This window comes from Pecten maximus, chromosome 3 (genome assembly GCF_902652985.1).
Source record: "Pecten maximus chromosome 3, xPecMax1.1, whole genome shotgun sequence".
In the NCBI taxonomy this organism is placed as follows: domain Eukaryota; kingdom Metazoa; phylum Mollusca; class Bivalvia; order Pectinida; family Pectinidae; genus Pecten; species Pecten maximus.
In genome coordinates this window covers 9026038-9049784 of record NC_047017.1, presented here as the reverse complement: position 1 = coordinate 9049784, position 23747 = coordinate 9026038, and the positions used below count along the sequence as shown (strand labels likewise).

Sequence of the window (23747 nt, the reverse complement as noted above, 5' to 3'; positions counted from 1 at the left end):
ATGAGGACTGTTGTTGTTTTTGACTCACAGGTTACCATCAATGCCAGGGTTGTTGTTGTTGGAGCATCAAATGTCGGCATTGCATTCCTAGAAACACTCGCATACAGGTCAGTAATGCTTAATGCTTAACAGTTGATACAAAACTATAATGCTATTTTATTTTGTCAGAAACTGAATATAAAGATTTATGCCAATATCTTAAGTTGATAGTAAAGATTTTTTGACTGGTTAAAAATAACCTCTTTGACATTTTGTTCTGGATCAATTAATAAAAGAAAATAAATGTTTGTTTCAGCAAAAGTCATAGAAAAAGTTTTAAATGGAATATTTACAAAACTCTGTTATTGAAGTCACAATAGGGTTACAAGAAACATTAGAATTGGTTCTTGCTTTGTAAAGGTTGATATCTGTATTTTCCTTTACAGTCCCCACCTGAGGTTCCATAACCTAACTTTGATATCACCTCACGGCCTGCCGGGCGAGATGGCACCAGACGAGGTCCGTGATCAGATGCTGGGAAATAACTTCTGTTACAACCAAAACGAATTCTCAAAGACATCTCTTCGAACCTGGGTCAACGTCGTGTACGGGAAAATGACCTCCATCGACAGAAAGAAGAAAAATGTTATTGTGGAGAACAGTACGATGGTTCCTTATGACCATCTGATTCTGTGTACAGGGGAACAGTATCAGATTCCAGCCCCTACTGAGGCCAATGTTGACGAAGGAGCCACTAATGAAGATATCCCTAATTCCCCTGACAGGAGATTTATGAAGGCACAGCCCAAGAATTTGTTCCTCGTAAATGATGAATACGATGCTATGGTAGCACTTTATTGGATTGAAAACACCTTCCTTAAGTCATCTCGTATGTTTACACGTTTATATACTATACTAATATCTGTAGGGAGTAGCGCTTTCCTGGGTCTAAAACATCTTCGATAAATTATCTTCTGTGTTTTTTTTTATCTGATGTTAATATCGATCATCATATTAATTCCAGGTGTGAAGTCTATTTTTAATGAATACTTTGTGTTGAAATGAGAAAATGAAATAAGTAAATTTTGTGTACATTTTCTGGCGGTGTTACCCAAATGTTTACTTAAGTAAAAAAAATATATTCCCACAAAATCAATCATGAAAAGGATACCAGGTATTATTTTACTTACAGATTCATTCAAATTTAATGGATATCTTTGTTTAAGCCAAATGTATTAAATTCAAACCTATAATTTTCCAGGCAAGGTAATTGTCTATGGGGGGACGCTGGATGCCTACTGTTGTGTGCAGTCTCTCCTAACAATGGGTGTGACAGGAGATCGAATCGCTCTGGTGCGACCGGAACAAGCTTATCAGGTAACCACATGGGGCTCCAGGAACCAAAAGTAACTTTTTCTTCACAGCAATCAGCACCTTGTTGTATTTGATTATAATTAAATTAGATATTTTGATATTACACTACTGCCTCTGTTGTCTCCCCTTAGATCCCCAGGCACTGTGTACTCTAAGAGAGTTGAGAACGTCTTTCCAGCTAGTTTACTCAGCTGATAGAACAAAAACACATTTACTTCCTGGAAACAGAGAAATAGTGATCGTCTGGTTAATATTAGGAACCTTAATATGTATCATCAGTCCAGCCATTTTAGTCCAAGATATCCAAATCTCTCGTCCTCACACTTAACTCTTAACTTTACAGACAACGTGTTTCAATAATCCGACCCTTGATGAGACAATTATGAAGTCGATTCAGGAAGCAGGTGTCCAAGTGCATTCTGGGTACTATCTTGCCCAATGGAATGAGGATCTTAGTGAGATAAACGAGATAAAAACAGCGAGCTTCACGTCCAGTACCACACCACTAGTTTTGGAATGCGGGGTATGTGTACAAAATACAGTAATCTCCAGTTTTAAAGTCGTGTATGTTCATTAGTTGTTTATAGAAAATTTAATCAATCTTAATTGACCTTAATGTTTTAAATAAAAATGTTTAATTGGGTCAGAATTCATGGTTATACAATTATCTAAATGTTACAGTTTGATCTGATAGATGATATTTTATTTTTAATGATTTTTTAGATAGTTTTTTTCAATTTAGCAATATTTCTCTGTCTGTTTTGTAGGAAAGTTATATATAATTGTAACAAATTTTGATATTTCTGTTTCAGGCATTCTTTGCATATTACAAGGCTTCTGTAGACACAGACTCATTTAGAGGTAGGTAGATTTATGGTCATTTATTATACAGTTTAATGTGTTGTGAAAAAAAGCAAATAGTTGTGTTGAATCTGTGTTTTAACAATTCTGTACCATTTAGATCTTCGTACACTAATTTTTTTGGTTTTATTGAATTTGATATGTTAACATTTCAAAACTTTGTTGAATTGGATATGCATGTTTACATTCCAAATTTTGTTAAATAGAACATGTTTACATTTCAAAACTTTGCACAACACTGCTGACAGGGAATTATCTTGTCAAACTCTGAAAGGGAGACAACTCTTCAAGGCTCATATGTTGTGAAATATTTGTCAGGCTACAAATATTGTTAAAAATAAACATTTATATGCTTCGGACCGAATCAAAACAATTTAACTCTGTTTCAGCCATCAATGACGCTTGTCTGGTATACGATGGTAAACTTGTGATTGATGCTGCGTTCCACACCAACGATGTCGCTATCCGTGGTGCTGGTACACTGACCAAGTACCAGCGTAAATACCACGCCGAGCAGTGGACACACGCCAACTTCAACTCTAAAGAAGTCGGCATCCATGTAAGTAATGATCTACTCTAACTTCTGTGTGACAGCTTCTTACTTCTGTTTAATTTCTTACTTGGTGAATAAAAATGTTAATGTCAACACCATCAAGGCCATTATTTTCAGGGTTCTGTGTTGCACCATTTGAATTCCTTGAAAATAAGTTAATGACAAAATTGATGGTTAAACAATGAAATTTAGAAACTTTGAAAAAACAGCCTTTACAGTAAGTATATTGATTTCCCACTAGTATGGAGGGCTTTTCCTGGGAAAGAAGGGGGGGGGGGCTGTTCCATTCAATGATCCTGAAGTATTGCATTCACTGTATCGCTACCTTTTCGAGAAGCATAAGAGAGTAGAGAGGAGTATTTTGAGTTAGGAAGATAGCTTCTGTGGCTCTTAGTTCTGGAACCTTTCATTTTACACTGCTTGCTTTAAATTTATCGGAAGAAACGAGAATGTAATGTGAATCTGTTACCATCAGTAAAGATATATAGAGCTGCGATTTGCTATCTCTTTTAATGCCATCTATAAGTGTTTACCATGTTTGACCTGATCTGTTGCCATCCTCATCATTTGTTTTGATAAGATTAAGGTCAAGATCACTGTAACTAACAAAATATATATACATTGTACATATATGGAATAAAGTAAAAGGGTCCATGTGACGGTAAATAATTTTATTCGGTTTATAAAATAATGTACCTAATAAAATTCATAATCCCCTGAAGTACTAGGGAGACAGCAGATCAGTGTTCGACTATTTATTCCATTATACATATATGTATATATATCAATGTAATGATGGAGATGTCATGATAATCTGTTAGACTAGAAATTATACTTCATGGTAATTATTGAGTTGTTATAACGATCTGTTAGACTAGAAATTATACTTTATGGTAATTATTGAGTTGTTATAACGATCTGTTAGACTAGAAATCAAAATTGATGGTAATTATTGAGTTGTTATGACAATCTGTTAAACTAGAAATCTTACTTTATGGTAATTATTGAGTTGTCATGACAATCTGTTAAACTAGAAATCTTACTTTATGGTAATTATTGAGTTGTTATAACGATCTGTTAAACTAGAAATCTTACTTTATGGTAATTATTGAGTTGTCATGACAATCTGTTAAACTAGAAATCATACTTTAGTTTAATTATTGAGTTGTCATGACAATCTGTTAAACTAGAAATCTTACTTTATGGTAATTATTGAGTTGTTATAACGATCTGTTAAACTAGAAATCTTACTTTATGGTAATTATTGAGTTGTCATGACAATCTGTTAAACTAGAAATCATACTTTATGGTAATTATTGAGTTGTCATGACAATCTGTTGAACTAGAAATCATACTTTATGGTAATTATTGAGTTGTTATAACGATCTGTTAAACTAGAAATCATACTTTATGGTAATTATTGAGTTGTTATGACGATCTGTTAAACTAGAAATCTTACTTTATGGTAATTATTGAGTTGTCATGACAATCTGTTAAACTAGAAATCATACTTTATGGTAATTATTGAGATGTCATGACAATCGGTTAGACTAATTTCGATTAATACCAGGTTTTCCCACTAATGCATGGCTTGTCATGTTTTTATGGTTAGTGCTGGAGTTATCAAGAAATCAATGACAGAGCCCATTTGCTAGTGGGTTGATGTTTACTAGAACAGTGACATTTCTTATGTAAAGTAATACCCAGTGTCCCTTAGGAAAACTGGAAAATAGGAACATGGTGTTTGTAAGTGCTATCTGAAGCTTGATCCCTCAGGCCGAAACTGACCACATTTATTGAGCAATTCTTTTAGGAAGCTGTCTGGCTATTGTCAACCAATCGGATTCCATCGTTACTTTATTGTCAGTCTCCAAGCTTGTAAAATTTATATCCATATTAACGTTAGTATTAATAGCATTGTGGACCTTATTCTATAAATCTCTTTGTTTAAAGCACCGCCCCATTGGGACAAAGGGACTATCGAACGTTAATACCAAAGATACAAGCTTTGTATATAAGCTAAAGAGATCACGTTCACAGAACAATGAGTTAACATAGATAGTATTGCTTAACATATATAGACCTGTGTAATATGTCTGTTTTTATTGATACTTGTCCAGATCTATAAAAAGGATTCCCGCGAGTGTAACAAGACTGACGGAAGCGATTTTATCTTTTGATCATAATGATATAAATATGGAAGTCTGTAGTATTTTACTGTCAGAAACTATTAATTACGAAACCAAGATAAAAAAATGTTGATGGATGTTTTTGTTTGCATATTCACCTGTGCGAAGGAGAAAATTAATTGATTATTTTGTTGCCGTGTTGCTACATGGAATAAATGGTAAATATTTACATCATGTTTGACGGTAAATATTTACATCATGTTTGACGGCTGGTTAGTGATAGGTGCTGTCTGGCTCACGGTCACAGGTATTGCCAGAAGCTTTTTTTTAATAGATTCATTCATTTACCTTTTTTGTTTTAACTCTGATGAAATTGGACTAGAAGTAATCTTATGTCACCTATTGGCAACTACTGTAAAAAACATTGAATAAAATCAAGAGAAAAAGATAATGAAAGTTCATTTCTGTCAAATATCGGTTTTAAATTATTCGAACATCTAGCTTGATTTAACTTAATATCTAAAGGAAAATCCATGTACCCCCCCCCCCCCCTCCTCTTCCACTTTATTTTTATTTGAAATAAAATGCAATGAAGCTTGATTATCTCGAGCTCTGGTAAGTGAAAGACTCAAAGTAAATATGCAAAGGTTATCAATATGGAATAACATGACAAGGAGTTTTATTTCAATTAATAAATCTTTCATGTATGGAAAAGTAATGACTTCTATATAGTATCATGCAATAAGTCCATCAGCTTTGGTGATCATTAAAAAACTTGCTGGTCTATATTGAATTAGTTTTTCCAGTAATGGCCATATACATGCTTCAGCGATTGGATGAGTATGTCGTTATGGGTATTTTATGTTGCGACAAAAAACCAGTAAATCAGCAATGCACACTAGTGTAAATATCATCTTCTGGAAACATTATTGATGATCTTATATATAGTGTGACCCTGTGATCATCAGTAAAGAGTTCTCATGAAAATAGCACTAAACCAAATTACCAACCTTTTTTTTTTATATTTGGTAGCATTAACTCGACATGAAATTTGGTTTAGAATAAAAGTCATTATATCAAATGTAGCTCAAAGGGCATATAAAATGGAATGCAAATTGGTTATAGAGAGTCATTGAAAGTAAGGACCATTTTTCTGAAATACAAATAATACTGCAATTATGACCTTGTAACACTGCCATCCTGACCTTGTTATACTGTCTTCAGGACATTACTAAACTGCCATCAGTGCATTGTTATACTGTCATCATAACCTAGTAACACTGCTATCATGACCTTGTCATACTGCCATCATGACCTTGTCATACTGCCATCATGACCTTGTCATACTGCCATCATAACCTTATCATACTGCCATCATGACCTTGTCATACTGCCATCATGACCTTGTCATACTGCCATCATGACCTTGTTATACTGCCAACATGACCTTCAACTTGTAATACTGCCATCATGACCTTGCTATACTGCCATCATATCATTGTCATACTGCCATCATGACCTTGTCATACTGCCATCATGACCTTGTTATACTGCCATCATGACCTTGTTCTACTGCCATCATGAACTTGTTATACTGTCATCATGACCTTGTTATACTGCCATCATGGCCTTGTTATACTGCCATCATGGCCTTGTCATACTGCCATCACTACTTTGTTATACTGCCATCATGACCTTGTAACACTGCCATCATGGCCTTGTAATATTGCCATCATGACCTTGTAATATTGCCATCATGACCTTGTTATACTGTCATCATGACCTTGTTATACTGTCATCTTGACCTTGTTATACTGTCATCATGACCTTGTCATACTGCCATCATGGCCTTGTTATACTGCCATCATGACCTTGTTATACTGCCATCATGATCTTGTAATACTGCCATCATGACCTTGCTATACTGCCATCATATTGTCATACTGCCATCATGACCTTGTTATACTGTCATCATGACCTTGTCATACTGCCATCATGGCCTTGTTATACTGCCAACATGACCTTGTAATACTGCCATCATGACCTTGCTATACTGCCATCATATCATTGTCATACTGCCATCATGACCTTGTCATACTGCCATCATGAACTTGTTATACTGCCATCAGGACCTTGTCATACTGCCATCATGACCTTGTCATACTGTCATCATGACCTTGTTATACTGTCATCATGACCTTGTCATACTGCCATCATATCATTATACCCCCGCAACGAAGTTAGGGGGGTATACTGGGATCAGGTTGTCTGTCCGTACGTCCGTCCTTCAGTAGACGCATTTTGTACGGACGACTCCTCCTTAACTGATGGGCCAATTCTGATGAAACTTCATACAAATATTAATGATCATGTGTAGATGTGCATGCCACTTTATTTTTCTCAAAATTATGGTTTTTATGGCAACTGGTCACTATATTACTGGGTTATCTTAGTTAGCCTCTAATTAACAGTTCCAATTCACCATTGACTTGTGCAGATTGCGGGGGTATTAGTCAGCCATCCTGGCGACAGTTCTAGTTGTCATACTGCCATCATGACCTTGTTATACTGCCATCAGGACCTTGTTATACTGCCATCATGACCTTGTCATACTGTCATCATGACCTTGTCATACTGCCATCATGACCTTGTTATACTGCCACCAGGACCTTGTTATACTGCCATCATGACCTTGTTATACTGCCATCATGACCTTGTTATACTGTCATCATGACCTTGTTGAACTGTCATCAACTGACCAAGGTATTTTTAGTATTGTAAAAATAGTTTTATATTTCATATTCAGCAACAATTAAAAAAGGAAAAGTGAACTTTGAAATCTAAATTGGCAGTATGTGGTGTTATGAGGTGAAGAAGGGAATGTGTGTGTGTGTTACTTGATGAGAAAGGGAAAATTAGATGGAATTAGCCATGCAGATAACTATTGACAATGACAAATGATAAAGAAAATGGTTATAGGCTTGAATAAAGCACTAATTCATGTATCCTTATAATTAAAGATCAACCCATTTGTGAAATGTTTTTCTCACATCACAAAAGAGTCCTAACAGGAAATGTTTTCCTCACATCACAAAAGAGCTCTAAATCTGTTAGGCTTTGATATGATCTTTCAGGTACTCACAGGAAATTTTGTTGGACATATATGAACAGGAAGCTGGCTCTGTCTGTAAGGAATGTTTGGTTTCTATATAAATGTATTTCTATAGAGGTCTCCAGAGATCTGAGGTTTCCATAATTCTGATCTTGTTAATGTATACTTCCACTAAAATGTGATTAACCTAAAAAGGTTGCTAAGTGACATGTTATCCTTTAATGTACCTCTGGCTTAGTTAAATCACTGACCTAAAAGGATGATGTGGAACGACCGGGAGAACTTGATGGTATTAGTTTAGGGATAATCCATATTTAAGTTGATAGGGGAGATTGGTTATTTGTTACCAATCAAATATTTTTCTGGCTTTGAATAAATGTCTAATGATGTCAAGTGCTTTCATCATTCATCATAAATAAACATCAAAAAGTCTAAGTATAACCAGTAAATTCATCTCGGATAATCTCATTTCTATAAATGTTTGGATTTTGTATGAGTTTTTATTTGATGAGTAGGTGAGTATATATTTTTATGTATCATACAAAATCAGTTTTCTCTGGTCATTGTCCTGTTTGATATTCAATGTGTGCTGTTTCACTGTGTGAAAGGTCACAAGGTCATGATTTAGAATTTTGACACTTTTGTCACATGTTTTAACAAAATCCAAGCGTTCCATATACATGTGTGGATTAGAAACTTAGAACATCATCACAGAAACTTTTATCTTATTTCATGAAAACATCTTAAAAGACATAAAAGATATCAATGATCAAGTTTATTTCATTTTTTAAACAAAATACATGTAATCCTTTTGAAGTGACAATGGGTGTTGGCTGTGATGTAAGCAATACATTATCATTGTTATACTGTACAACAGCTGCAGCACTGGGATCAAAAATGAAAATCTTGCCAGTATGAACATTTCATAAATCCATTCATTGATGAAACAACAAATAAAGATATACAAATATAATCTGATAGGAATGGTATCACAATAGGTTAATGTCATGTAAATCATGATGTCATATTCATCAGTATCACTGATATTGGCTAGGCAGCGCCACACATGTTTACACGACACATGTGTCACACAAATCATGTCACATCACAAATTCGTCACACGTCACATGACACAAAACACACGTCACACATATAACACATGTCACATGACACACATGTCACATGACACACACCTTATGTAAAGTATGAAAATAATATATCATTAAAATAATGTTCAAGGGTTTCATGTCTTTTTAGCCCGGAGGTAGAACTAAGATATCAGGATTTAAGGGTGATGTGAGATTCCTTTTAATTGTTTCCTAACTTTAACTTTTCCCTTTGTACACAGGGGGCTATACTACTATAGCTAGGTAGAGAGGAGCTATCTGAATAAAACAACACTATTTATATCACTTTATTCAAATCTGAGAAGTCAATATTGTAAGCAGTGATATAAATTTTACATAAAGGTGAGATTTTTCTCCTTACATATTAATCAACATTATCAAATGATTACATTTTGAACTTCTCAAATTATTGTCATGGTGAAAGCAAATAAAGAAATAAGAAAATAGGAATAATTTAAGCAATTTGTACAAATGGTACAACCTATTGTTATTCCATAAACATTGACAATGGAGACAATCATTTATGTGTACAAATATCAGGAAATATTTATCAGCCTTCAAAAACTAAAATATTCAATCTGATATGTGTGGAAATTAAAAACACCGCAATTTATTTTGAAATGTCTGGACGGTATAATGAGTATTTCTAGTTTATGCTAAATATATTACATTGATTTCAAAAATAAATGTTTTACATCTGATATCCTGGATATGTTATAAAATCCCTCTGTGTATTTAAAACAATTTTCAATTTAAATCTTAAAGTGCTTGTAATATTAGAAATGTATCCTTAACTTGGGAACATCCATGCCTCAGGTTTTTATAGGAACTCATTACTTATCTTGTAATAAGCCTGGCATGTCTGGTAAAAAAGCGTATGTCCGGTAATAAGCTTATGTCCTGTAATAAGCCCATGCCTGGTAATAAGTCCCATGTCTGGTAATAAGATCATGTCTGGTAATAAGCTTATGTCTGGTGATAAGTCCATGTCAGGTAAAATAAGCCCATGTCCTGTAATAAGCCCATGCCTGGTAATAAGTCCCATGTCTGGTAATAAGCTTATGTCTGGTGATAAGTCCATGTCAGGTAAAATAAGCCCATGTCTGGTAATAAGCCCATGTCTGGTAATAAGCCCATGTCCTTAATAAGCCGTGGGTTAACGTATGGTAATAATCCAACCATCCATGTCTATTAATTGTTCATCAAAGCGCTAACAAATGCTTTTTCACTTTCCCCTATTTTGAGTAAAAAGGCTGTTTTAGTAAAAAGGCTGTTTTACACACCCATCTACTGGGATACAGGATGATTATATTAACATTTAATTTCTATAAGGTACAAAAAACGTAGCACAGAAACCCTGTATTAGATGTTGGGTTCCACAGAAGATAAATTTACCTGGTACTGAACCTTTGTTATTTCTCTACTTCACTCTAATATTTTTACAGACATGTTCACCAATTAAAATATAGAAAATGAAGAAATTCATGTATTTTGGTAAGCTTTCGACACACATAGGTATACTGCTCAACAACCCTGAGGTTGATGGTACTATAGATCTGACCTTTACGATATAAGGCCAGGGATGAACCCAACAATCAAGTAATGATTCCTTATATCCAGACATAATATCTATATATACATGTAAAATTACCATCTTCTAGTTTTGAAAAGATAGATATCATGATGGTATATAAGATAGAAAAATAAAAGTTTTTTTTTGAGAATTATTACTTTATATAGAAAATTTCATTTTGACTACTTGGTGTTGGTGTCTGTGCATTTTCTGGAATAGCCGATATCTTCCTCTCCGGTGAGTGACCATTACCAGTTCCTCTGTGTTTCCCAGCAGTTGACGACTTGGTCATATGGCTACGACTCGGATGATTGTTTCCAGTATAATACTCATCACTGCTGTTGTTAGAAATTGGCATACATTTCTGACATAACATCTTTCTTAATGCCATCTGATATTTGCTGTTACCTATTGCATACAAAAATGGATTCACTGTTGAGTTGGCATGACTTAACAAAATGGCTGCCAGGAGAAGCTCCATGGGATACGAACATTCTTTACAGAGTAGCGTTATTGAGTTCAGAATGTGGATTGGCAGCCAACAGATCACGAAAACACCGATCACAACAGCTAGCGATTTGGCTGCTTTTACTTCCTTCCTGAATTGTCTCTGTTTTTGTCGACCTTCTGACTCCTGAACGATTTCAAGTGCCGCGATTTTCGCCATGTGTTTTCTGACAATATAGAATATATAGGAATACAATACAAACATGATGAACAATGGTGTTAGCACAAATCCAAAGAAATTGAAGTACACCATGTAGGCCATGTCTATAACTAGTACAAAGGCACATACATTACCCGGGGTTGGACCAAGGTTCCACCCAAACACAGGTGTCAGTCCAATCAAAATGGCTGCCACCCATGTTATCAACACAATGTAGAGAGCCACACGTACGGTCATGTTTCGCTGGTAGAAAAACGGATTGTTGATAGCAATAAATCTTTCAGCCGCCACGGCCACAAGATTAAAAATAGATATTTGAGTAAACATAACAACAAGTGAGTTGATAAAAACGCATCCCATGAAATCTCGTGGCATTCCCTGGAAACTCAGTGCCGTCAGAGGTGCCACCATTATTCCTACGAGTAAATCGGCAAAGGCGAGACTCGCTATGAAGCAGTTTGTGACAGTTTGAAGACTTGGTGTCCTTTTAATGGCCACCAGGACGAGGCCATTTCCAGCCACCGCGGCCACACCGATGATTACCTCTAGAGAGATGTAAATCTTGGACGTCACATCCATAGCCAGTTGGAGGTGTTTTGTCTATGACAGATAGAATCTATTGTTGATCAGGAATTACACTATCAGAAACAGTGGAATCCATTTTTCAGCAAATAAGCCAACATGAATCAGAAAAATCTCATTTTAACCATCGAAATCTAAAGTTCATTTGTCAGTTGAACTGTTTAATTCTGAATCAAATTTTCTATAATCTATGAAAGTTTGTTTAAAATTCACTTAACTTCTAGCAAAGCAACATGTCTGTTTATAATGCAACAGCTTACATGATCTGTGTGAAGAATTGTCAAAAGTTAATTGAGAGATGAGTCCTCAAGTCCGATCGTAAAGATGATTGGTGCTGTCCAACATCAGGACCTACGCCTACATCATTTATTTTATTCTCATTGGAGGTTCAGTTTGGTGGAGTTGTGATATCATTGTAATGATTTCCAATGCAAGCTGTGCAGAAACTAAACATCATGTGGAATGACAATCCTGTGAAATTCTTCTCCTTGGGTTTACATGTAGTCTGGAATAGGAAATTACATATGATGAGAAATTGAATACAGGTTATGTAGTTTTATTGTAAGTAACACATGGTTTTTGGTGCAGGTTTAAACTGATGTTAGACAGTGCATGGAGATCCAGTGTTACATAGATTAGAAATACAAGCACTACCTCTTACTATAAGACAGGAAATGTTTGTGTGTACTTTCTTAAGGGGTTTAGAGCTTTCAAATTATTTCATGGGTACAAACTTTCATAGTTAGATGTGACAATAATGTAATGATAATACATACAACAATATTTATTGTATTTACATTTGTGTTTCCATAGCAACCACAAAAACAGCAAAAGTGTATACACAATGAATGCTTCGTTGTTATACAATATACACTGTATAATCGATGATTACAGTGAAAATACAAATCTACTTTTATTTTAGATAAATCTTAATAAAAAAACAACTTTATCCAAACCAGAACATCTTATTAAAATACAGGGAACAAATTATACCAAAATGGATTTTTTTTTTTTTTTTTTACAAAAGTGAGAAAAAAAAAATCATTTTCATTTTCAGCTCTAACTGCATCACAGCAAGACTTGAAAGCTCTGCAGCAGATATGGAAAAGAAATCTGAAAACTTGCCATTAATTTGAATCATGCTGCAGAAATAGAAAAAAAGCTTCATAATCAACTGTCACAGCTGGCATTGTAGTGGGAAATAATTAATTTCATATGATAAGGAGTCATTTCAATATTACTCATAATACGTTTGTATCAAGGTAAACAACCTGATTTCTGTCTTTAGGAAAACTCATTAGAATTCATCACAGGTGTTTCCTGATGCAGCCTGACCAAAGAGATGATCAGCCTCTGTACCAGATAGCCCTATAAGAACCGATAGTTTTAGATATTGGCTGGATATTGCTATATGTGTGGGATTACTCCCATAGAATGTTTATTGATTCAATTAAATTCTAACCTATTTATATGATACTAATTTAGATTACGTTGTATTTGAAGCGGTGATGAATTATTTATAAATTCACAATAATTACTGATCAATTGAGATATAGACACTATGTAGAGATAGTTCCGTACTTTATAATAGAATTAATTATCAATGACAGACTGAGGTCGGAATGTCCTCACACAGCATCTGTGTCATTTCTCCCGTGATACTAAACCTTTCTCGGATGGTGTCATTCACAAACAAATCAAGGTGGCATCTTAACTGCCAATCAATAAATATAGTGGGCTGTTGTAAAAGATAGTTGTCTCATTTTTACTTGAACTTTTAAGGAGGGCAAATTCATCAAAATATTAAGAGAGTGTTGATGTATGTTTGTCTGGAACTACTAAAAAAAAAAAAAAAAAAATTCATAAAAATAACAAGATAGCACGACTTATGATAACATTTCACCACTCTGGAAAAAATCCCATTATATCCACAAATCAGATTTTTTGTACTGCTCAAGGTTGAAGGTTAAGTGTATTTCAAAATTTCAACTAAGTGAGACTGAATTGTTTGTAGTTATAAAGGGTATTGATTTCTGTTAACCGACACATCAGTACTCAACAAGTGGAACTAGTGATGATTTATCTTTGTTAGGTTCTAATTGAAAAAAAAAATCAAGGAAAATATGATAATTGTGATTGATAGTCAGGCACGACAGGTAATAACTCCTTAAAACTAGAGGGATTGTTGGCATTGATGTAAACGAACGTGTTGATTGTAAATCACTCACAAAGTAGACAAAAATGAGTTCATAGGTTCGTTATAAGAGTCATTTATGCTTATGGTTTGGGTTTGTCAGATTTTAAAGGTTCAAAGCCTTGATTCAAACCCAAATACATCAAATAGTTTACTTGTTTATTGTTTAATTAGGGAGAAATATGTATCCAGATCATATTGATTTAGGTCAACACAAAATAAATTTAGGGAGGTGAACCATCAAGAGACTAATGAATCTATAAGCTGTGGGTTTTTGCTTCTGGTTCTGCAATATTAAGTACACTGTATTTGAATAATAAAAAAATATTAGTTATATTTCATCTGATGAAGAATTTCAGTGATATTTCATCTAGTAATGAATATCAGTTGAATTTCATCTTGTGAGGAATATTAGTTGAATGTCATCTGGGGGTGAATATCATTATATTTCATTTAGTAATGAATATCAGTTTTATTCTATCTGGTTAGGGATGTCAATTGAATATCATCTGGTGAGGATTATCTGTTGAGTTTCATCTATTGACAAATATAAGCTAACTTCATCAGTTGATGAATGTAAAGTTGAATTTCACCTGTCGATGAATAACATTTGAATTTGATTTGCTGATGAAAATTTGTTGAATTTCGTCTGTTGATGAATAAGTTGAAATTCATCTGTTGATAAATATTGGTTGAATTTCATCTGTTGATGAATATCAGTTGAATTTCATTTCATCTGTTGATGATAGCAGTTGAATTTCATCTGTTGATGATTATTGGTTGAATTTCAAATTTCATCTGTTAATGAATATTGTTTTTTGGGTTTTTTTTTTTTATGATACAAATATTTTATTCCCCCAGCATTATTAATATATATATATATACTTGTAGCATTGTCATTGTTATATATATATATATATATATATACTTGTAGCATTATCATTGTTATATATATATATATACTTGTAGCATTGTCATTGTTATATATATATATATATATATATATATATATACTTGTAGCATTGTCATTGTTATATATATATATATACTTGTAGCGTTGTCATTGTTATATAAATATATATACTTGTAGCGTTGTCATTGTTATGTATATATATACTTGTAGCATTGTCATTGTTATATATATATATACTTGTAGCATTTTCATTGTTATATATATATATATACTTGTAGCATTGTCATTGTTATATATATATATATACTTGTAGCGTTGTCATTGTTATATATATATATATACTTGTAGCGTTGTCATTGTTATATATATATATATACTTGTAGCGTTGTCATTGTTATGTATATATATACTTGTAGCATTGTCATTGTTATATATATATATACTTGTAGCATTGTCATTGTTATATATATATATATACTTGTAGCATTGTCATTGTTATATATATATATACTTGTAGCATTGTCATTGTTATATATATATATATACTTGTAGCGTTGTCATTGTTATGTATATATATATACTTGTAGCGTTGTCATTGTTATGTATATATATACTTGTAGCATTGTCATTGTTATATATATATATACTTGTAGCATTGTCATTGTTATATATATATATACTTGTAGCGTTGTCATTGTTATGTATATATATATACTTGTAGCGTTGTCATTGTTATGTATATATATACTTGTAGCGTTGTCATTGTTATGTATATATATACTTGTAGCATTGTCATTGTTATATATATATATACTTGTAGCATTGTCATTGTTATATATATATATATACTTGTAGCATTGTCATTGTTATATATATATATACTTGTAGCATTGTCATTGTTATATATATATATATACTTGTAGCGTTGTCATTGTTATGTATATATATACTTGTAGCATTGTCATTGTTATATATGCATACAGTATAATTAAATAGGGATTGCAATGGTTGGGGAGCCCTGGGTTCAACCTGTGAACAATGTTGTGTCCTCACGCAGGGGGTCTATATATAAAGATCTGAAATCATGCCAATAATGAATATTCAGAAACTATTACTCCTGTTTTATGTCGTTTGTTTTACTGTGTTTTCTGCAAATTTAAAACATTTGATCATGTGTGTGTTGATGTTTCATGTGTCTGTCTCCTGACTAGCTGTGACAACTGGTACCTGTTTAGATTGTTAATCAGGCTGTTTTTAAAGTCAACGGGACCACGTCAAGCCTTTAATTTCCTGCTGCAGAGCACTCCAGACAAAAAGCTGATTTGTGGCAGATGCTTTTTCATAGTTATGGAGAATTAATGACCATTCCAAGTTCGGCTTACTTGTCTGTCTCAGATTTTTCAGATTCACATTTTGTAATGAATTTGATCTTAGTTTATTGCTCTAAGAAACTATAGGTCAAATTGATTAGTCAGTTATAATGTTATCTTAACTCTTGATTAAACAACAACTAAAATTTTTAAAACTCTACTGAGAACTTAAGATTATTTTAAATTCTAACAGAAATAGTTTGACTGAACTGAAGTAATTTGACCATTTTAACAAACAGAAAATTGATTTCTTTTTGTAATAGAAAATTCATGACACAGTTTAAACACTATCTGCCTGTATATATATTTTATAGGGAGAAACCATATTGTAATGATTTTATAATAAATAGAAAATCTTATTTCAAACATTCTATGTAACATTCTAACAAAATACAGGAAATAAAAATTCATAAAAATCAGACAGAATTGATCAGTGAATACGTTACCTTGGTTTAAGTGACGATATCCAACTGATTTCTACTTTTCATTCATTGACTTGTCTGTAATGTAATAGTTGTTCAGCCGTAGCGAGTCGAGGATGGTAAACTTGTGTTGTAAAATGCCAGGCAGTACATATGTCATTGACGTCTGACCTGAGGATATGTTGGGTCATTACATACCCAGGTATGTACTTACCTGTCAATCAAATCTCCGCCCCAATCCTCCACCATTACAACTACTGCCACCGGCCTCGAGAGAAAACACCAAGCTTATAGACCAGTCAGAAACGTCCACCTAGACACTCGAGTTTTAGCTTCGTTAATCCAGCAGCCGCTAATCTGACTGTCCTGTTTATCCAGTTTTAAGGATAGATTCTATACTTGCCTATAATCTGACAATTCAGTCACTTTTGTTGGTAATCAGATGTAGATGGATGATCTATTGATGGAACTAGATCATCACATCATATAAGAATGATTGATTAATTTTCCATTTTTGTTGTGTAAATAAAATAAGACATTTGAGTGCTTGTTTACACTATCATCTAATACTGTTTTCTTATTTTTCTTATTTTGAAAAGAAATACTGATTAATGTTTATGGAAATAATTTTGTATTCTTCAAAGAGTGTTTCTTAAATTAATATTTTAGGGATCCAGTGTTTGATTTCAACCATAGAATAGATATGAAGGTCAAATAATAGATATTCTAGTGAAAGATGAAATAAACAAACAGATTCAACATATGATTTTGATACTTTACATTTAAATGATAACCTGATTATATATTTAGAATTTACGTCCTGACAATATCATATATAATGAATTGAACATATGTCACCATTTCAGTCAGTTAAATAAAACAGTTTTTTGTGTGATTTATATTCTAAAGCTGTACTTAACATTTTCAGGAAAAACTGGAAAAACATATTCTATCTATCAGGGGAATGTGTTACTCAATCTGTCAATGAGTCATTGTGTTGGTCCATACTGACTCATGTCGCTCATTACTGACTCGTGTTGGTCCCTATACTGACTCGACGAGAGGGAATTTCCCTTCAGTTCTGTTGGTATATCGCTTGACTTAGTAACTTGCTTGTCTGGTTTGACTCACTAATCACTGACTGTCAAGGTTATAAAAATCTGTGTTTGTATTAATAATGGGATGGTACGATGTAGGATAGATTTTTTAGGCGTCAGTTTTTTATCATTAAGTCATTTATTCTATGTGTTTACATTAGCAATATCTGATCCATTATTAACATGTCAACATGTAAAAAGATTGGGCTGTGGTAAATGTTTTTAAATTTGATTTTTTAAAACTGAACATTTTAAATTTACACTATAAATACCTTACACATTGCTGTGAATTGAGAAATGATACAAATGAACAAGATCAACTGCAGTCAGCCATTCAAAAGGATAATTTTTTTAATAATTAGCAAGACATAAAATCTTTCTGGCATTTAAATTTGTCAGACGTAAGGATTCACTCAGATTCTTTTCCATGTGATCAAAGAGTTCATGTTGCAGCTCAGTCATAAAATTTTGTATGTACTAGGATTGCAGTCTGACATATTTTATGACCAATGATCATGTATGGAAAGATTAATAAAGTTTATTTGATCCTTTCACCATTTTGGAAAATTTACCTCTTACATAATCAATCACAGAATTGGATACTGACAAAGATTATGGATGGCCCAAATTTTTGAATAACATTCGAGAAAAAGACTTCATCAACATGATTTTTATATCATTGTAAAGTGCCTATTTTGCTGACTATTTATATTCTGATTATTATAAGCATTTCCTGTACAGCACATGGCGAAACAGAGTAAAAGTTTCTTTTCTTTGACACCTTTTTTTGGGTGTTTTTATATATATAATCAAGCCAAGATATATTGTTTCCGATTTCATATTGCAATAACGGGTACTGGTGCTAACAATGCCTGTCCCGAACAATTATAATTCAATATATAATATCTACAGTGAATGGCTGAATTAAAACCATCAGAAGTGATGAACATTTACAGTATGTCACATGAAAAAACATGTAAAATTAAGCTTAATTTGACTCCTGCTTGGTGTGTTATTAGAAGGTTTTTTAGCATAGCGTATGTTTGTATCAGAAAGTCCCAGGGTGATGGAAGTCAGTGAGTCTGTATAGTACTGTAAACTTACCCGGTAATTAACAAATACGTTATATTCTGTAAGTCTAATTGATAATGGATTTTTGTTTCTGCAAATTAAAAAGTCTTCATGTAAACATTCTTCTGATAATTGAGCAAATTTAAGCTCCTGGTCAGGATGATATCAGACATGTTTTCATTTCTAATGATGTAATAGTGTTGCAGTATTTAATGTCCTCAATGATTTTCAGATGAAGTTCTTTATTGTCTTTGTTGATATTTAAGTTGCTGTGAATCATTATAGCTGGATGGAAAATGATTTCTCATTCATTAGACAAGTATTTTTCTGTCACTGCGAATCCCACTGGTATCTTAACCTGATATTCAGTGCAAAATGAGGTCATAATATTAATTATATCCAGTTGTCTTATCCAGTTGTCTTTCTGGTGCATTACTGAAAAGGGAGGTAATTCAGTCTAATCAAAGTATTTAGGTATAATGCTGGTTTCTATAATTTTTATACAATCTTATTACAATTACAACGTAGGTATGATGGATAGGTATGATGGATAGGTATCATGTATCTGTTTTTGATGGATTAATCTGAGAGTTTATATTGAAATCAGTAAATCTTGATTGCATACAGGTAAAAGATTCTTCTTAAGATATTGTGTTAGATTTATAAGAAATGATACTTGAGTACCTGTATTATTATAAGAATCTGTTAATTTCTGTAGATAACAATAGATAGAAAAGGTCAGTTTATAGATCGCATAAAGGTCAGCTATAATGCGAGAAACTGCTATTTACAATAAATAAGAACCAAAATGCGATGATTTTTTGTTGGAGGAAGAGAAATGGTATTGTTATTTCAGAATTTGAAATATAAAGATTAAGGTTTCAATTCTCAGTCAATTACGACCATTTGCTACTGTATTGAACTATTTAGAGTTATAATGGGTGGTGTACCAGTAATGGAGACCATTGTAATCGAGGATAATCAAACCTTATATTATAGCTTTTGTGACCAAATGAATGGTGTCTGTGTTAGAGTCATCTGACTGGCTGACCGTTGTCAAGGATCATCCCATATAGGCCATAGCGGATTTGTTTCATTTTGTGTTTACTAATGGGCCGTAGTATCCGAGATCCCAGCATCCAGGGATTCCCAGGTGAATTTCTAGTATTGGACTATTATTTGTCAATATTGGGGTTCCAGAATGTTTCACATGTCTGAAGAATATGATCTGAAATCCATTTCAGTACAATACTTGAAATGGAGACTGGTTAGCCAAGATTGATGATAACCAGTCAATTACTGTGATTCAGAAATTCATATAGATACTATGATACTAATATGACAAGCTGTCTATTGGAGAGGAATTTCGTCCGAATTTGTTGTACTTTGTAATAAATGTCATATACAATTTAAATGGGCTTCTACATAAATGTGCTTGAGAGGAGGATTTTCCAACTCAATTAATGCACACCAGGGCTATCTTCACGTGACTTTCTAAAGCAGATAAATCTCAAAATCAAAATTTATTACATGAAATTGTAACATATACAACATACATGTACATATATAATATTCGGGGGAAAAAACTGATAAAATGATAAGTACATAACGTACAGGTCCAGTCCTTAGTTACATGTATACTTCTGTACGTTCCTTATGATGATTTAACCATCTCTCCATCCTGTCCACTGTATACTTCTGTACGTTCCTCATGACGATTTAACCATCTCTCCATCCTGTCCACTGTGGACTTCTGTACGTTCCTTATGATGATTTAACCATCTCTCCATCCAGTCCACTGTATACTTCTGTACGTTCCTCATGACGATTTATCCTGTCCACTGTGGACTTCTGTATGTTCCTCATGACGATTCAACCATCTCTCCATCCTGTCCACTGTGGACTTCTGTACGTTCCTTATGACGATTTAACCATCTCTCCATCCTGTCCACTGTGGACTTCTGTATGTTCCTCATGACGATTCAACCATCTCTCCATCCTGTCCACTGTATACTTCTGTACGTTCCTCATGACGATTCAACCATCTCTCCATCCTGTCCACTGTGGACTTCTGTACGTTCCTCATGATGATTTAACCATCTCTCCATCCTGTCTACTGTATACTTCTGTACGTTCCTCATGACAATTTAACCATCTCTCCATCCTGTCCGCTGTGGACTTCTGTACGTTCCTCATGACGATTTAACCATCTCTCCATCCTGTCCACTGTGGACTTCTGTATGTTCCTCATGATGATTTAACCATCTCTCCATCCTGTCCACGGTGGACTTCTGTACGTTCCTCATGACGATTTAACCATCTCTCCATCCTGTCCACTGTGGATTATGGTTGGATTAAACACAAAGCCACATATATGTTTATCGTAAATTGTCCAGTCAATGTAGTTTTATTACCTGTAATGCTCATTAGCGCCCCTTGTTAAGTGTTTATCCACCGGTCAGTCACACTGTATCACATTTAATGAGGGTGAGAAGGGACACTCACTGATCAATACTTCCTGTAGCTTTAGGATATTGAAAATTTTGTGATATAATGTCCATATAATTTTGTCTCATTTCAGGAAAAAAAGAAAAGTTTCATGAAAAATAATTATAATGCAGTTATCACTTCTGGAATATCTATAAATTTATAAAGTATTTCTTTAAATTTATTATTTTGATGGCATATTAATGTATCTTAAAGACATGTAAGAATGTTTGTACAAGTAATTCTGAAATAGTAGATAATAATTTAATGTATCTAAAGGGAGCTAACGCTGATACAAATCTGAGGTATAGAGTGTAATGTAAAGTAGCATATATCCTTAACACAAATCCAAATATTGCATGTGTAATATTATGCATATATCTTAAGGGAAGATAACTCTTTCACAGACTACAGGTATACAGTGTGACAGGTAGCTCATACAAATTGTATACCATGACCCCAATTCTTTAAATTCAATACCATCAGTGTTTATAATGCTCTCACCATGTACATAAATCATCCACATTTTAATGTTCTGATTAAGATCTGTACGGAGTAAAGTATATGAACAGAAAAAAAAAACTTTCCATCTTTGTTGTCATTTTCACAGATAGCCAAGCAGGTATGAGTTTTAAAATACCTGTTACATTGTTAATGGGTATGTATTTTGCACTTGTAAAAATGTGAGCCGCTGATCTGACTTGGAATCCATTTCTAGGCATGCAGTAGAGTCACTCTCTTATCTACATTTTTGGGTAAACAAACTTTATTTCAAATAAAAAATAAATATTGAAATATTGTCTACACGTCTATATTTATTTGTTATTGATTTTAAAAACTTAAGCTGAAGAGGCAAGAGAGTATTTCTGTTTATATTTATGGAAAACATCTCTGAGTCACATTCATTTTATTCTAAGTGAAGAAAATTTATTATTATTATTCTTTCTCCAATCTCCACATTTTAAATGATTCGTAAACTATACACTTATGGTTGTATAGTTAAACAAGCACTTTGTATTTGCTGTTGTACAATGGAAATAATATCACAAGACTGTCAGTATTATTGGTGCATGCTGGGTATTGTACAATTTTTTTCACGAAAGCTCTATATTGCATCTGAACATTGTCCTTTGTCATTTTTTTCACATGGAAACATTTAAATTCATAGATATGCTAAAGATGAAAATTATAAGTCCATTGTATCAGTCACTTTGTATCACTATGCAATATCCTGTCAAGCTTGAAGATGACTAGGGTATATGATGATGTTACGTTTAATTTGATTGGCTATTTATATAGTGTACATTTAATCACCAAGAAGTTTTGTCATTTACTCATGAATGATAAGAAGCTCTAGCATGAGAGTTCTTTAGGGATTAACATCAATGCTATTTCACAAACAAATATCGAGATGCTGATTTACATGTTGAAGGCCGATATGATTCAATAGTTCTGATACAAATATAGTTTTAGTATTTAACGTGTGGGATGCCATTATGAAATTGTTACAGTGTATCTGTCATTCCATCAAGGAATTTCACTGTGTTTGATACATTTAAATTTACTTACATTTTTCTTACAATATAAACTACAGTCTGAAGATTAAAATGTTTTGATGGTACAGTACCATAAAATATCAAAATTAACCTTTAGAAATAGTGACAGAACGGGGTATCAAATTACTAAGATTATAACTTCTAATCAGGGGTTCCAGGATTTACCTGGGAAGTAACAGGTAGATTTTTTTTTCATATTGATGGGCTACTTTTTAGTCAATCAAATAAAACATTAAAATAGTATAGCAGAATTTTCAAGGATATGTTTGTTTTTCAGCTGTTAAAATTTGTTGGACTAATTAAGATACCAGTACATGTCCATTTTGTGGCAGATATACTTACGATGGACCTGTATCGTATGAAATTGTGTGTTTTTTAAATTTAATTTCTAGTGGTACATGTATATATATGTGGTTCATAAATTGTTTGATATTAGAAAAATTCATCAATAAAATATAAAAAGTTCTTTCTATAAATGCCCTGAAAACAATCTTATTGTATTTTTACAGCTGGCCACTGAAATGTTGCGGTTATTTGACCCTACAATGGAACCTCAATCGGCACCTCCAGAGGAAGCCCTCAACCTTATCCCCATCTACCGCAACCCAAAGATCCAAGGTGGACATTTACCGGGTGAGTTAGTTTTACAGTTAATAAGGTGGTCTCTCTAGACAGGTTTA

At 33.3% G+C, this 23747-nt stretch overlaps 2 protein-coding genes across 2 annotated transcripts in view; one reads left to right on the top strand and one right to left on the bottom strand.

The window, feature by feature from the left end:
- The window catches only part of LOC117323113 (cilia- and flagella-associated protein 61-like), a 49621-nt gene that overhangs the window by 12126 nt on the left and 13748 nt on the right, over positions 1–23747 (top strand). The window contains exons 17-23 of the mRNA XM_033878126.1: positions 31–107; positions 426–868; positions 1241–1356; positions 1697–1876; positions 2166–2214; positions 2604–2773; positions 23577–23700. Of these exons, the coding sequence (XP_033734017.1) occupies positions 31–107; positions 426–868; positions 1241–1356; positions 1697–1876; positions 2166–2214; positions 2604–2773; positions 23577–23700 (1159 nt within the window). The remainder of the gene's footprint in view (positions 1–30; positions 108–425; positions 869–1240; positions 1357–1696; positions 1877–2165; positions 2215–2603; positions 2774–23576; positions 23701–23747) is intronic.
- On the bottom strand, positions 8764–17131 carry LOC117323114 (adenosine receptor A1-like). The gene is made up of 2 exons (XM_033878127.1): positions 16881–17131; positions 8764–12462 (listed from the first exon to the last, which is right to left on the bottom strand). The coding sequence occupies exon 2, from the start codon at positions 11952–11954 to the stop codon at positions 10863–10865; it is 1092 nt and encodes a 363-aa protein (XP_033734018.1). The 5' UTR covers positions 11955–12462; positions 16881–17131; the 3' UTR covers positions 8764–10862.

Coding starts and splice junctions, on each gene's coding strand:
- LOC117323114 (XM_033878127.1), bottom strand. CDS start 11,954: ATGGATGTGACGTCCAAGATTTACATCTCTCTAGAGGTAATCATCGGT.